Source organism: Coregonus clupeaformis, chromosome 24 (genome assembly GCF_020615455.1).
Source record: "Coregonus clupeaformis isolate EN_2021a chromosome 24, ASM2061545v1, whole genome shotgun sequence".
NCBI lineage: Eukaryota > Metazoa > Chordata > Actinopteri > Salmoniformes > Salmonidae > Coregonus > Coregonus clupeaformis.
The window spans coordinates 6135407-6152843 of NC_059215.1; the positions used below are offsets into that span (position 1 = coordinate 6135407).

A 17437-nucleotide genomic window follows, 5' to 3' on the forward strand; every position below is an offset into this window, starting at 1 on the left:
ACACTAAGGAGCATGGTGATGCTGGTATGGTCCATGATACTAAGGAGCATGGTGATGCTGGTATGGTCCATGATACTAAGGAGTATGGTGATGCTGGTATGGTCCATGATACTAAGGAGTATGGTGATGCTGGTATGGTCCATGACAGTAAGGAGTATGGTGATGCTGGTATGGTCCATGATACGAAGGAGTATGGTGATGCTGGTATGGTCCATGATACTAAGGAGCGTGGTGATGCTGGTATGGTCCATGACACTAAGGAGCATGGTGATGCTGGTACGGTCCATGATACTAAGGAGTATGGTGATGCTGGTACGGTCCATGATACTAAGGAGTATGGTGATGCTGGTACGGTCCATGATACTAAGGAGCATGGTGATGCTGGATGGTCCATGATACTAAGGAGTATGGTGATGCTGGTATGGTCCATGACAGTAAGGAGTATGGTGATGCTGGTATGGTCCATGATACTAAGGAGTATGGTGATGCTGGTATGGTCCATGATACTAAGTAGTATGGTGATGCTGGTATGGTCCATGATACTAAGGAGTATGGTGATGCTGGTATGGTCCATGATACTAATTAGTATGGTGATGTTGGTATGGTCCATGACACTAAGGAGCATGGTGATGCTGGTATGGTCCATGATACTAAGGAGTATGGTGATGCTGGTATGGTCCATGATACTAAGGAGTGTGGTGATGCTGGTATGGTCCATGATACTAAGGAGTGTGGTGATGCTGGTATGGTCCATGACACTAAGGAGCATGGTGATGCTGGTATGGTCCATGATACTAAGGAGTATGGTGATGCTGGTATGGTCCATGACACTAAGGAGCATGGTGATGCTGGTATGGTCCATGATACTAAGGAGTATGGTGATGCTGGTATGGTCCATGATACTAATTAGTATGGTGATGTTGGTATGGTCCATGACACTAAGGAGCATGGTGATGCTGGTATGGTCCATGATACTAAGGAGTATGGTGATGCTGGTATGGTCCATGATACTAAGGAGTATGGTGATGCTGGTATGGTCCATGATACTAAGGAGTGTGGTGATGCTGGTATGGTTCATGACACTAAGGAGCATGGTGATGCTGGTATGGTCCATGATACTAAGGAGTATGGTGATGCTGGTATGGTCCATGATACTAAGGAGCATGGTGATGCTGGTATGGTCCATGATAGTAAGGAGCATGGTGATGCTGGTATGGTCCATGATACTAAGGAGTATGGTGATGCTGGTATGGTCCATGATACTAATTGGTATGGTGATGCTGGTATGGTCCATGACACTAAGGAGCATGGTGATGCTGGTATGGTCCATGATACTAAGGAGTATGGTGATGCTGGTATGGTCCATGATACTAAGGAGTGTGGTGATGCTGGTATGGTCCATGATACTAAGGAGTGTGGTGATGCTGGTATGGTCCATGACACTAAGGAGCATGGTGATGCTGGTATGGTCCATGATACTAAGGGAGTATGGTGATGCTGGTATGGTCCATGATACTAATTAGTATGGTGATGTTGGTATGGTCCATGACACTAAGGAGCATGGTGATGCTGGTATGGTCCATGATACTAAGGAGTATGGTGATGCTGGTATGGTCCATGATACTAAGGAGTATGGTGATGCTGGTATGGTCCATGATACTAAGGAGTGTGGTGATGCTGGTATGGTTCATGACACTAAGGAGCATGGTGATGCTGGTATGGTCCATGATACTAAGGAGTATGGTGATGCTGGTATGGTCCATGATACTAAGGAGCATGGTGATGCTGGTATGGTCCATGATAGTAAGGAGCATGGTGATGCTGGTATGGTCCATGATACTAAGGAGTATGGTGATGCTGGTATGGTCCATGATACTAATTAGTATGGTGATGTTGGTATGGTCCATGACACTAAGGAGCATGGTGATGCTGGTATGGTCCATGATACTAAGGAGTATGGTGATGCTGGTATGGCCCATGATACTAAGGAGTGTGGTGATGCTGGTATGGTCCATGATACTAAGGAGTGTGGTGATGCTGGTATGGTCCATGACACTAAGGAGCATGGTGATGCTGGTATGGTCCATGATACTAAGGAGTATGGTGATGCTGGTATGGTCCATGATACTAAGGAGCATGGTGATGCTGGTATGGTCCATGATACTAAGGAGCATGGTGATGCTGGTATGGTCCATGATACTAAGGAGTATGGTGATGCTGGTACGGTCCATGATACTAAGGAGTATGGTGATGCTGGTACGGTCCATGATACTAAGGAGTATGGTGATGCTGGTATCGTCCATGATACTAAGGAGCATGGTGATGCTAGTATGGTCCATGATACTAAGGAGCATGGTGATGCTGGTATGGTCCATGATACTAAGGAGTATGGTGATGCTGGTACGGTCCATGATACTAAGGAGTATGGTGATGCTGGTATGGTCCATGATACTAAGGAGTATGGTGATGCTGGTACGGTCCATGATACTAAGGAGTATGGTGATGCTGGTATGGTCCATGATACTAACGAGCACGGTGATGCTGGTATGGTCCATGATACTAAGGAGTATGGTGATGCTGGTATGGTCCATGACACTAAGGAGTATGGTGATGCTGGTATGGTCCATGATACAAAGGAGTATGGTGATGCTGGATGGTCCATGATACTAAGGAGCATGGTGTTGCTGGATGGTCCATGATACTAAGGAGCATGGTGATGCTGGTATGGTCCATGACACTAAGGAGTATGGTGATGCTGGTATGGTCCATGATACTAAGGAGTATGGTGATGCTGGATGGTCCATTATACTAAGGAGTATGGTGATGCTGGTATGGTCCATGACACTAAGGAGTATGGTGATGCTGGTATGGTCCATGACACTAAGGAGTATGGTGATGCTGATATGGTCCATGATACTAAGGAGTATGGTGATGCTGGTATGGTCCATGATACTAAGGAGTATGGTGATGCTGGTATGGTCCATGATAGTAAGGAGCAGGGTGATGCTGGTATGGTCCATGATACTAAGGAGTATGGTGATGCTGGTATGGTCCATGATACTAATTAGTATGGTGATGCTGGTATGGTCCATGACACTAAGGAGTATGGTGATGCTGGTATGGTCCATGATACTAATTAGTATGGTGATGCTGGTATGGTCCATGATACTAATTAGTATGGTGATGCTGGTATGGTCCATGATACTAATTAGTATGGTGATGCTGGTATGGTCCATGATACTAATTAGTATGGTGATGCTGGTATATTCCCATTCCTAGGCTGCATGTGTATGATCTGTATGTGATATTTTTTATTGTTTTACAGTGATGCTAAAGAACGATGTCTAGCCTTGGATGGACAATAAAGTTATATTCTCTTCTAAGGTTGAACTGGCCAAATACCTCCCTAGTGGCGTGGATCTCTCTCATTTTGACTTCCAGTCAGGACTCTTCTTGGATGAGAAGAACAGACTGAAGGTAAAACACTTCCTTCCTTTCCTGTGCCATGAGGCATTTTCATTAGTGCCAGGAAGGAAGAACCGTTCCCCTTTCCTGTGCCATGGGGCATTTTCATTAGTGCCAGGAAGGTGGAACCGTCCCCCTTTCCTGTGCCATGGGGCATTTTCATTAGTGCCAGGAAGGAAGAACCGTCCCCCTTTCCTGTGCCATGGGGCATATTCATTAGTGCCAGGAAGGATGAACCGTCCCCCTTTCCTGTGCCATGGGGCATATTCATTAGTGCCAGGAAGGATGAACCGTCCCCCTTTCCTGTGCCATGGGGCATTTTCATTAGTGCCAGGAAGGATGAACCGTCCCCCTTTCCTGTGCCATGGGGCATTTTCATTAGTGCCAGGAAGAAAGAACCGTCCCCCTTTCCTGTGCCATGGGGCATATTCATTAGTGCCAGGAAGGAAGAACCGTCCCCCTTTCCTGTGCCATGGGGCATTTTCATTAGTGCCAGGAAGGAAGAACCGTCCCCCTTTCCTGTGCCATGGGGCATATTCATTAGTGCCAGGAAGGAAGAACCGTCCCCCTTTCCTGTGCCATGGGGCATATTCATTAGTGCCAGGAAGGAAGAACCGTCCCCCGTTTTCAGCCCGCTTGCTTCTGATTGGTTCCTAGTAACTGACCCTGGTTTCCACCTCCAATATTGTCCTCAATAGTTGTTATAATAATAATAATATGCCATTTAGCACACGCTTTTATCCAAAGCGACTTACAGTCATGTGTGCATACATTTTTACGTATGGGTGGTCCCGGGGATCGAACCCACTACCCTGGCATTACAAGCGCCATGCTCTACCAGCTGAGCTACAGAGAACCACATGTACTCAGTTGTTATGTACTCAGTTAATATGTACTCAGTTATGTACTTGTTATATACTCAGTTATTATGTAAAAAATTTTTTTACAAAATATCTACACTGCTCAAAAAAATTAAGGGAACACTAAAATAACACATCCTAGATCTGAATGAATGAAATAATCTTATTAAATACTTTTTTCTTTACATAGTTGAATGTGCTGTCAACAAAATCACACAAAAATTATCAATGGAAATCAAATTTATCAACCCATGGAGGTCTGGATTTGGAGTCACCCTCAAAATTAAAGTGGAAAACCACACTACAGGCTGATCCAACTTTGATGTAATGTCCTTAAAACAAGTCAAAATGAGGCTCAGTAGTGTGTGTGGCCTCCACGTGCCTGTATGACCTCCCTACAACACCTGGGCATGCTCCTGATGAGGTGGCGGATGGTCTCCTGAGGGATCTCCTCCCAGACCTGGACTAAAGCATCCGCCAACTCCTGGACAGTCTGTGGTGCAATGTGGCGTTGGTGGATGGAGCGAGACATGATGTTCCAGATGTGCTCAATTGGATTCAGGTCTGGGGAACGGGCGGGCCAGTCCATAGCATCAATGCCTTCCTCTTGCAGGAACTGCTGACACACTCCAGCCACATGAGGTCTAGCATTGTCTTGCATTAGGAGGAACCCAGGGCCAACCGCACCAGCATATGGTCTCACAAAGGGTCTGAGGATCTCATCTCGGTACCTAATGGCAGTCAGGCTACCTCTGGCGAGCACATGGAGGGCTGTGCGGCCCCCCAAAGAAATGCCACCCCACACCATGACTGACCCACCGCCAAACCGGTCATGCTGGAGGATGTTGCAGGCAGCAGAACGTTCTCCACGGCGTCTCCAGACTCTGTCACGTCTGTCACGTGCTCAGTGTGAACCTGCTTTCATCTGTGAAGAGCACAGGGCGCCAGTGGCGAATTTGCCAATCTTGGTGTTCTCTGGCAAATGCCAAACGTCCTGCACGGTGTTGGGCTATAAGCGCAACCCCCACCTGTGGACGTCGGGCCCTCATACCACCCTCATGGAGTCTGTTTCTGACCGTTTGAGCAGACACATGCACATTTGTGGCCTGCTGGAGGTCATTTTGCAGGGATCTGGCAGTGCTCCTCCTGCTCCTCCTTGCACAAAGACGGAGGTAGCAGTCCTGCTGCTGGGTTGTTGCCCTCCTACGGCCTCCTCCACGTCTCCTGATGTACTGGCCTGTCTCCTGGTAGCGCCTCCATGCTCTGGACATTACGCTGACAGACACAGCAAACCTTCTTGCCACAGCTTGCATTGATGTGCCATCCTGGATGAGCTGCACTACCTGAGCCACTTGTGTGGGTTCTAGACTCCGTCTCATGCTACCACTAGAGTGAAAGCACCGCCAGCATTCAAAAGTGACCAAAACATCAGCCAGGAAGCATAGGAACTGAGAAGTGGTCTGTGGTCACCACCTGCAAAACCAGTCCTTTATTGGGGGGTGTCTTGCTAATTGCCTATAATTTCCACCTGTTGTCTATTCCATTTGCACAACAGCATGTGAAATGAATTGTCAATCAGTGTGCTTCCTAAGTGGACAGTTTGATTTCACAGAAGTGTGATTGACTTGGAGTTACATTGTGTTGTTTAAGTGTTCCCTATATTTTTTTGAGCAGTGTATTTTGTTTTATTTTCTCACCACAGCGTTTATACCACTTGGAGGAGTTTCACTCCTCTAGTACGAGCACCTCCAGGGCCGGTACCCCCATGACCGGCACCCCCAGGACAGGCACTCCAGACCTGGACAGGAACCACACTCATGATGGCCTCCCTGGAACTCCCCAGCGCACCCCCCAGAGTCAGGCCAGCTTCCCGCACATCACCCAGTCCCCCTCCGTTGTTCTCCACAACAGCCTCCCCACCACCACTAAGCCTCCCCTGGCCAGTGGCTCCCCCTCTCTCTGTCTGGGGAAGTTCTCCCCACAGAGACTCAGCGCTGAGGCCTCTTCAAGCCGAGACGTCGTGGCAATCCCCCGTCTGTCTCAGTCACTCCTGCCTCTCAGCCCGACCAAAAACCAGCTCCTTCAGTCAGGACTACAACCGCTCAGCCCGACCAAGAATCAGCTCCTTCAGTCAGGACTACAAACCCCAGAGAAGCACAGGAAGGTATTAGTGATCCGTAGGCCGGATGTGGATCTGGACCCAATCACCTCCCCTCCCCCCCAGCACCTGGCCCTGGTAACCCAGTGGACCCAACAGTGGAGTGGATCTAATATTGTGCTGAATGGACACAGAGAAATGGACACAGAGAAAACACCTTGTACAGGTAGACATGGACAGGTAGAGTCAGGGAAACTACCTCATGAAGTAACTTACCTTAGGCCAGGCTCCTACGATGAGAGGATTCAGCAGATGAAAGCAGCCAACAAGGAAGATGGTGAGTCCTTTTATTTCATTCATTATATTTACCTAGCCAGGATAGTCCGCTCAGTAACACTGGCATATCTTTCCCAGAGGGGTATACTACAAAGCAGGATCAAGGAGTTATCCAGCTAACTTCCCTGAATATTCTGAACAGAGCGGCTGCAGATCAGAATTTTCCCAGACCTTTTTTTTCCCGAACTAAAGATTCTGAAGCTTCTGTCCATGTGTTTGTTCTATACTTTAGGCACAGAGAACAGTGGAGAACAGTGGGAGAACAGTGGGAGAACAGTGGGAGAACAGTGGGAGAACAGTGGGAGAACAGTGGGAGAACAGTGGAGAACAGTGGAGAACAGTGGGAGAACAGTGGGAGAACAGTGGGAGAACAGTGGGAGAACAGTGGGAGAACAGTGGAGAACAGTGGGAGAACAGTGGGAGAACAGTGGGAGAACAGCGGGAGAACAGTGGGAGAACAGTGGGAGAACAGTGGAGAACAGTGGGAGAACAGTGGAGAACAGACCATTTTAAATGAACAGTACCAGTCAAAAGTTTGGACACATCTACTCATTCAAGGGTTTTTCTTTATTTTTACTATTTTCTACATTGTAAAATAATAGTGAAGACATCAAAACTATGAAATAACACAAATGGAATCATGTAGTAACCAAAAAAGTGTTAAACAAATCAAAAAATCAAAGTTTCTTCAAAGTAGCAACCCTTTGACTTGATGAAAGCTTTGCACACTCTTGGCATTCTCTCAACCAGCACAAATATCCTATTTTTCGAAAATCGTCAGTCCACATGTCAAGTGTAATTGCGCCATTTGTATTTACCCAAGTTCTCTCTCAACTCCGGGACCACCCACCAGCTGATATATATATATTATTTTTTTTCTGAGGCAGGACTCTAGTGCGATAGGAGAGAGATTGACTGAAACATTCACACCTCCATTAATTTACAAAAGGATAGTCTAACAGCTCGGCTAGGTGTGAAAAATCCCCCCATTTGTGCCACAGTTTAGACTACTGATAGACGATGCGTTCAGTCAGAGTTTAGACTACTGATAGACGATGCGTTCAGTCAGAGTTGAGTCTTTATTGTAAAGTGTAGCCTAACGGCCAAAAAAGGGCAAAATTGCAACGTATTCGATGCTTAAGTCCTCTAAAGTTTTACATTTCTAACTCAATATCACAGACCAGATTTGCCCTAATGAAGAATGCATCAACCCCTACAAATATATTCATTTATTATAATCCAGATAATAATTCAAACGAAATGAGCTGTAGCAAGAGGAGAGACTGCATGCTAAAGACAATCAGAAAGAACATGTGGTGTATTGAGAAATGTATTATGTGTTAATGAGTTTAGATTTTAAATGGTTGCAAATAGCCAATGGGATTTGTATGCAGGGGTTGAATTATTTGAATTAACAAATGACAATGGGGTTTCCGTTCTTGCATTGAAGTGTTTGGATTACGTGATGCAAGGGGGGGGGGGTGAAAGTTCAATGATGTATTGGGGAGTTGGGCTGAAGACACTGTAGAGAGTGGTCGACTGGAATTGATAAGGAGAACATGACATAAATCTGTTCTGTTTATTATAAATACGCTTCGGAGTCTTCAGTAAAAGAACCCAGCATCTTAGGATGCAACAGAATGTGTCTTTAACCCTGCATTATAATATCATTTATTTTGAACAAAAGCCAGGAATGAGTGAGTCACTCAGCCCAATGCTTCTGTTCCTGTTTCTGTTGGCCTATTTGAGAGTTTGTTTAATATCCTACTGATTCAGGTGATCACCAAGCCTCATGCAACCTCAAAATGTCGGATAAAGCAATTTCACAAATCCGGCTGTTTTTAAACTCTGCTATGCTTTATTAAAGGCTTTACAAAAATTTTTTTTATTAGAACAGACTCTCTGGTATTACATATAATTTATTTAGTATTGTTTACACTGTTCCAAACTGGCAGATAAAGTATATTGTGATCTGACAGCACCTGTTTGTCATGCAACAGTATCTCTTGCGCTTTTGACAATGATTTGACATGATATGCCTAAAATACTTATATCCACTAGGCTAATAAATAATCACTTTTTTTTTTCCTTTCGATGATTTAATTAACCTATATGTTATTTCAAGTTATCCCTTTTGGAGCGCATGCAAAAGCGATTTGGTGTTGTTGAACGGGAGTGACAAAATGTCTTACAACTGAATTTGAATGAACTGAATGATGATGAGGATGATGAAGAAGAGGGTGGTTGAATTCAGAATAATAGTGTAAGAATTGGTCTTCCTCTGTCCCGCGAGCACACTCCAAAAAAGTAGAGGCCTGGGCATTGTTGTTCACTAATTTACTCCAAGTAGGGAAAGGATGGTGGGGTTGAAAAGTAATAAAGGGGAGTATATATATATATATATATAAAACATGGGGGATTGGAAGTGATGCAGACAATTACATTGATAGAAGATACAATCTATCTGCAATATTAAGCTGATCCATTCCCCCAGAAATTTTTTTTTTTTACAAATAAAGGAAAAAACCAAATAAAAATTTTTAAAAATCAAAAAAAATGATTAAAATGTACATGAAAAAAAAATAAAGATTTGCTCTTCCTCTGTAATACTTTTAGAGATGTCTGCTAAATGAACAAGTTAATGGCGACAACATAAATCGTGAACACAAAGGGGGAAAAAAAGGTTTCACATATTTTCAAGACCGGAGCTATTTAATGTGTTGTATTTATTACATGTACTTGTGGAATGTTAGCGAATAGATGACAACAATAGAGAGAATAATCTGGTGGCGTTGGTAGAGAGTCAGGCGGAGGATGGAGTGAAAGTGCACTACTGTCAGTACGCAACAACGCTGTGGGCCAGGTGGAAATGGATTAGCAGCCAGGCCAGGTGGAAATGGATTAGCAGCCAGGCCAGGTGGAAATGGTTTAGCAGCCGGGCCAGGTGGAAATGGATTAGCAGCCGGGCCAGGTGGAAATGGTTTAGCAGCCGGGCCAGGTAGAAATGGTTTAGCAGCCGGGCCAGGTGGAAATGGTTTAGCAGCCGGGCCAGGTGGAAATGGTTTAGCAGCCGGGCCAGGTGGAAATGGTTTAGCAGCCGGGCCAGGTGGAAATGGTTTAGCAGCCGGGCCAGGTGGAAATGGTTTAGCAGCCGGGCCAGGTGGAAATGGTTTAGCAGCCGGGCCAGGTGGAAATGGATTAGCAGCCGGGCCAGGTGGAAATGTCTCCTGAGTGGCGCAGTGGTCTAAGGCACTGCATCGCAGTGCTAACTGTGCCACTAGAGATCCTGGTTCGAATCCAGGCTCTGTCGCAGCCGGCCGCGACCGGGAGACTCATGGGCGGCGCACAATTGGCCCAGCGTCGTCCAGGGTAGGGTAGGGAATGGCCGGCAGGGATGTAGCTCAGTTGATAGAGCATGGCGTTTGCAACGCCAGGGTTGTGGGTTCGATTCCCACGGGGGGCCAGTATAAAAAAAATATGTATTCACTAACTGTAAGTCGCTCTGGATAAGAGCGTCTGCTAAATGACTAAAATGTAAAATGTAAAATGTAAATGGTTTAGCAGCCTTTGCAATACATTGGGATACAAAAGAAGCCATCCATCCTTGATGGGCTGTCAGCAGGACAATAGACTCTTGCCGAGTTTAGGGACTTTAAATGTATTAATGGTTGTTTGCGAGATTTGTCACTTTACATTTTACATTTTAGTCATTTAGCAGTTATCCAGAGCGACTTACAGTTAGTGAGTGCATACATTTTTCATACTGGCCCCCCGTGGGAATCGAACCCACAACCCTGGCGTTGCAAGCACCACTCTACCAACTGATCTACAGGAGGCCTACTTTACCCATCTCTTTGCATAGCCCACCACATGCACTGTTTTCTAACCACATCTGGATGGATCCATAACTAATTACTATGGGAATAAATATCACTGAATGACAGAGACATTGTAATAAAGTAGACTAATGCAATTGAAGGCAATAAATTGTTACTTACTGAAACTCCCAAAGTCATCCAATTGTTATAATAGGATTTGAAGCAATAGCCTACCCACATGTGGTCAACTGTTTCCCGCTGCTTTGAGACCAGCATGGGGACTGGTCTCGATAAATCAATCAGATTTTTACTCCGTTTGGGTATTGGTTAGCCTACAATTAGGGTGTGGACATGTTAGGATTATTTTGCTCTTCACTCACAGTTGCTTAGTAACCTAGTCCTACTCCCGACCGGTCGCTTAGTAACCTAGTCCTACTCCCGACCGGTCGCTTAGTAACCTAGTCCTACTCCCGACCGGTCACTTAGTAACCTAGTCCTACTCCTGACCGGTCGCTTAGTAACCTAGTCCTACTCCAGACCGGTCACTTAGTAACCTAGTCCTACTCCCGACCGGTCACTTAGTAACCTAGTCCTACTCCCGACCGGTCGCTTAGCAACCTAGTCCTACTCCCGACCGGTCACTTAGTAACCTAGTCCTACTCCTGACCGGTCGCTTAGTAACCTAGTCCTACTCCAGACCGGTCACTTAGTAACCTAGTCCTACTCCCGACCGGTCACTTAGTAACCTAGTCCTACTCCCGACCGGTCGCTTAGTAACCTAGTCCTACTCCCGACCGGTCGCAGTAACCTAGTCCTACTCTGACCGGTCACTTAGTAACCTAGTCCTACTCCCGACCGGTCGCTTAGTAACCTAGTCCTACTCCTGACCGGTCGCTTAGTAACCTAGTCCTACTCCTGACCGGTCACTTAGTAACCTAGTCCTACTCCCGACCGGTCACTTAGTAACCTAGTCCTACTCCTGACCGGTCACTTAGTAACCTAGTCCTACTCCCGACCGGTCGCTTAGTAACCTAGGCCTACTCCCGACCGGTCGCTTAGTAACCTAGTCCTACTCCTGACCGGTCGCTTAGTAACCTAGTCCTACTCCCGACCGGTCGCTTAGTAACCTAGTCCTACTCCCGACCGGTCGCTTAGTAACCTAGTCCTACTCCCGACTGGTCACTTAGTAACCTAGTCCTACTCCCGACCGGTCGCTTAGTAACCTAGTCCTACTGCCGACCGGTCACTTAGTAACCTAGTCCTACTCCCAACCGGTCACTTAGTAACCTAGTCCTACTCCTGACCGGTCACTTAGTAACCTAGTCCTACTCCCGACCGGTCACTTAGTAACCTAGTCCTACTGCCAACCGGTCACTTAGTAACCTAGTCCTACTCCCAACCGGTCGCTTAGTAACCTAGTCCTACTCCCGACCGGTCACTTAGTAACCTAGTCCTACTCCCGACTGATCGCTTAGTAACCTAGTCCTACTCCCGACTGATCGCTTAGTAACCTAGTCCTACTCCAGACCGGTCACTTAGTAACCTAGTCCTACTCCCGACCGGTCACTTAGTAACCTAGTCCTACTCCCGACCGGTCGCTTAGTAACCTAGTCCTACTCCTGACCGGTCACTTAGTAACCTAGTCCTACTTCCGACCGGTCGCTTAGTAACCTAGTCCTACTCCTGACCGGTCGCTTAGTAACCTAGTCCTACTCCTGACCGGTCACTTAGTAACCTAGTCCTACTCCCGACCGGTCACTTAGTAACCTAGTCCTACTCCCGACCGGTCACTTAGTAACCTAGTCCTACTCCCGACCGGTCGCTTAGTAACCTAGTCCTACTGCCGACCGGTCACTTAGTAACCTAGTCCTACTCCTGACCGGTCACTTAGTAACCTAGTCCTACTCCCGACCGGTCACTTAGTAACCTAGTCCTACTCCCGACCGGTCACTTAGTAACCTAGTCCTACTCCCTGACCGGTCACTTAGTAACCTAGTCCTACTCCCGACCGGTCACTTAGTAACCTAGGCCTACTCCCGACCGGTCGCTTAGTAACCTAGTCCTACTCCCGACCGGTCGCTTAGTAACCTAGTCCTACTCCTGACCGGTCACTTAGTAACCTAGTCCTACTGCCGACCGGTCACTTAGTAACCTAGTCCTACTCCCGACCGGTCACTTAGTAACCTAGTCCTACTCCCGACCGGTCGCTTAGTAACCTAGTCCTACTCCCGACCGGTCGCTTAGTAACCTAGTCCTACTCCCGACCGGTCCCTTAGTAACCTAGTCCTACTCCTGACCGGTCACTTAGTAACCTAGTCCTACTGCCGACCGGTCACTTAGTAACCTAGTCCTACTCCTGACCGGTCACTTAGTAACCTAGTCCTACTCCCGACCGGTCGCTTAGTAACCTAGTCCTACTCCCGACCGGTCGCTTAGTAACCTAGTCCTACTCCCGACCGGTCACTTAGTAACCTAGTCCTACTCCCGACCGGTCACTTAGTAACCTAGTCCTACTCCCGACCGGTCGCTTAGTAACCTAGTCCTACTCCTGACCGGTCACTTAGTAACCTAGTCCTACTCCCGACCGGTCGCTTAGTAACCTAGTCCTACTGCCGACCGGTCACTTAGTAACCTAGTCCTACTGCCGACCGGTCACTTAGTAACCTAGTCCTACTCCTGACCGGTCACTTAGTAACCTAGTCCTACTCCCGACCGGTCGCTTAGTAACCTAGTCCTGACCGGTCGCTTAGTAACCTAGTCCTACTCCCGACCGGTCACTTAGTAACCTAGTCCTACTCCCGACCGGTCACTTAGTAACCTAGTCCTACTCCCGACCGGTCGCTTAGTAACCTAGTCCTACTCCCGACCGGTCACTTAGTAACCTAGTCCTACTCCCGACCGGTCGCTTAGTAACCTAGGCCTACTCCCGACCGGTCGCTTAGTAACCTAGTCCTACTCCCGACCGGTCACTTAGTAACCTAGTCCTACTCCCGACAGTCACTTAGTAACCTAGTCCTACTCCCGACTGGTCACTTAGTAACCTAGTCCTGACCGGTCGCTTAGTAACCTAGTCCTACTCTGACCGGTCACTTAGTAACCTAGTCCTACTCCCGACCGGTCGCTTAGTAACCTAGTCCTACTCCCGACCGGTCGCTTAGTAACCTAGTCCTACTCCTGACCGGTCACTTAGTAACCTAGTCCTACTGCCGACCGGTCACTTAGTAACCTAGTCCTACTCCTGACCGGTCGCTTAGTAACCTAGTCCTACTGCCGACCGGTCACTTAGTAACCTAGTCCTACTCCCGACCGGTCGCTTAGTAACCTAGTCCTACTCCCGACCGGTCGCTTAGTAACCTAGTCCTACTCCCGACCGGTCACTTAGTAACCTAGGCCTACTCCCGACCGGTCGCTTAGTAACCTAGTCCTACTGCCGACCGGTCACTTAGTAACCTAGTCCTACTGCCGACCGGTCACTTAGTAACCTAGTCCTACTCCCGACCGGTCACTTAGTAACCTAGTCCTACTCCTGACCGGTCACTTAGTAACCTAGTCCTACTCCCGACCGGTCGCTTAGTAACCTAGTCCTGACCGGTCGCTTAGTAACCTAGTCCTACTCCCGACCGGTCACTTAGTAACCTAGTCCTACTCCCGACCGGTCACTTAGTAACCTAGTCCTACTCCCGACCGGTCGCTTAGTAACCTAGTCCTACTCCCGACCGGTCACTTAGTAACCTAGTCCTACTCCCGACCGGTCGCTTAGTAACCTAGGCCTACTCCCGACCGGTCGCTTAGTAACCTAGTCCTACTCCCGACCGGTCACTTAGTAACCTAGTCCTACTCCCGACAGTCACTTAGTAACCTAGTCCTACTCCCGACTGGTCACTTAGTAACCTAGTCCTGACCGGTCGCTTAGTAACCTAGTCCTACTCCTGACCGGTCACTTAGTAACCTAGTCCTACTCCCGACCGGTCGCTTAGTAACCTAGTCCTACTCCCGACCGGTCGCTTAGTAACCTAGTCCTACTCCTGACCGGTCACTTAGTAACCTAGTCCTACTGCCGACCGGTCACTTAGTAACCTAGTCCTACTCCTGACCGGTCGCTTAGTAACCTAGTCCTACTGCCGACCGGTCACTTAGTAACCTAGTCCTACTCCCGACCGGTCGCTTAGTAACCTAGTCCTACTCCCGACCGGTCGCTTAGTAACCTAGTCCTACTCCCGACCGGTCACTTAGTAACCTAGGCCTACTCCCGACCGGTCGCTTAGTAACCTAGTCCTACTGCCGACCGGTCACTTAGTAACCTAGTCCTACTGCCGACCGGTCACTTAGTAACCTAGTCCTACTCCCGACCGGTCACTTAGTAACCTAGTCCTACTCCTGACCGGTCACTTAGTAACCTAGTCCTACTCCCGACCGGTCGCTTAGTAACCTAGTCCTACTGCCGACCGGTCACTTAGTAACCTAGTCCTACTCCTGACCGGTCGCTTAGTAACCTAGTCCTACTGCCGACCGGTCACTTAGTAACCTAGTCCTACTGCCGACCGGTCGCTTAGTAACCTAGTCCTACTGCCGACCGGTCACTTAGTAACCTAGTCCTACTCCCGACCGGTCACTTAGTAACCTAGTCCTACTCCCGACCGGTCACTTAGTAACCTAGTCCTACTCCTGACCGGTCACTTAGTAACCTAGTCCTACTCCCGACCGGTCGCTTAGTAACCTAGTCCTGACCGGTCGCTTAGTAACCTAGTCCTACTCCCGACCGGTCACTTAGTAACCTAGTCCTACTCCCGACCGGTCGCTTAGTAACCTAGTCCTACTCCCGACCGGTTGCTTAGTAACCTAGTCCTACTCCCGACCGGTCACTTAGTAACCTAGTCCTACTCCCGACCGGTCGCTTAGTAACCTAGTCCTACTCCAGACCGGTCCCTTAGTAACCTAGTCCTACTCCCGACCGGTCGCTTAGTAACCTAGTCCTACTCCCGACCGGTCACTTAGTAACCTAGTCCTACTCCTGACTGGTCACTTAGTAACCTAGTCCTACTCCTGACCGGTCGCTTAGTAACCTAGTCCTACTCCCGACCGGTCACTTAGTAACCTAGTCCTACTCCCGACCGGTCACTTAGTAACCTAGTCCTACTCCCGACCGGTCGCTTAGTAACCTAGTCCTACTCCCGACCGGTCACTTAGTAACCTAGTCCTACTCCCGACCGGTCGCTTAGTAACCTAGTCCTACTCCTGACCGGTCACTTAGTAACCTACTCCTGACCGGTCCCTTAGTAACCTAGTCCTACTCCTGACCGGTCACTTAGTAACCTAGTCCTACTCCTGACCGGTCACTTAGTAACCTAGTCCTACTCCTGACCGGTCACTTAGTAACCTAGTCCTACTCCCGACCGGTCCCTTAGTAACCTAGTCCTACTCCTGACCGGTCACTTAGTAACCTAGTCCTACTCCTGACCGGTCGCTTAGTAACCTAGTCCTACTCCCGACCGGTCACTTAGTAACCTAGTCCTACTCCCGACCGGTCGCTTAGTAACCTAGTCCTACTCCCGACCGGTCCCTTAGTAACCTAGTCCTACTCCTGACCGGTCACTTAGTAACCTAGTCCTACTCCCGACCGGTCCCTTAGTAACCTAGTCCTACTCCCGACCGGTCGCTTAGTAACCTAGTCCTACTCCCGACCGGTCCCTTAGTAACCTAGTCCTACTCCTGACCGGTCACTTAGTAACCTAGTCCTACTCCTGACCGGTCACTTAGTAACCTAGTCCTACTCCTGACCGGTCACTTAGTAACCTAGTCCTACTCCCGACCGGTCCCTTAGTAACCTAGTCCTACTCCCGACCGGTCACTTAGTAACCTAGTCCTACTCCCGACCGGTCGCTTAGTAACCTAGGCCTACTCCCGACCGGTCGCTTAGTAACCTAGTCCTACTCCTGACCGGTCGCTTAGTAACCTAGTCCTACTCCTGACCGGTCACTTAGTAACCTAGTCCTACTCCTGACCGGTCGCTTAGTAACCTAGTCCTACTCCTGACCGGTCGCTTAGTAACCTAGTCCTACTCCCAACCGGTCGCTTAGTAACCTAGTCCTACTCCTGACCGGTCGCTTAGTAACCTAGTCCTACTCCCGACCGGTCGCTTAGTAACCTAGTCCTACTCCCGACCGGTCGCTTAGTAACCTAGTCCTACTCCCGACCGGTCGCTTAGTAACCTAGTCCTACTCCTGACCGGTCACTTAGTAACCTAGTCCTACTGCCGACCGGTCACTTAGTAACCTAGTCCTACTCCTGACCGGTCGCTTAGTAACCTAGTCCTACTGCCGACCGGTCACTTAGTAACCTAGTCCTACTCCCGACCGGTCGCTTAGTAACCTAGTCCTACTCCCGACCGGTCGCTTATTAACCTAGTCCTACTCCCGACCGGTCACTTAGTAACCTAGGCCTACTCCCGACCGGTCGCTTAGTAACCTAGTCCTACTGCCGACCGGTCACTTAGTAACCTAGTCCTACTGCCGACCGGTCACTTAGTAACCTAGTCCTACTCCCGACCGGTCACTTAGTAACCTAGTCCTACTCCTGACCGGTCACTTAGTAACCTAGTCCTACTGCCGACCGGTCACTTAGTAACCTAGTCCTACTCCTGACCGGTCGCTTAGTAACCTAGTCCTACTGCCGACCGGTCACTTAGTAACCTAGTCCTACTGCCGACCGGTCGCTTAGTAACCTAGTCCTACTGCCGACCGGTCACTTAGTAACCTAGTCCTACTCCCGACCGGTCACTTAGTAACCTAGTCCTACTCCCGACCGGTCACTTAGTAACCTAGTCCTACTCCTGACCGGTCACTTAGTAACCTAGTCCTACT

The 17437-nt window shown here is 48.4% G+C and overlaps 1 protein-coding gene across 1 annotated transcript in view; it reads left to right on the top strand.

The window, feature by feature from the left end:
- The window catches only part of mbd1a (methyl-CpG binding domain protein 1a), an 80807-nt gene that overhangs the window by 13708 nt on the left and 49662 nt on the right, over positions 1 to 17437 (top strand). The window contains exon 5 of the mRNA XM_045206796.1: positions 6028 to 6760. Within this exon, the coding sequence (XP_045062731.1) occupies positions 6028 to 6760 (733 nt within the window). The remainder of the gene's footprint in view (positions 1 to 6027; positions 6761 to 17437) is intronic.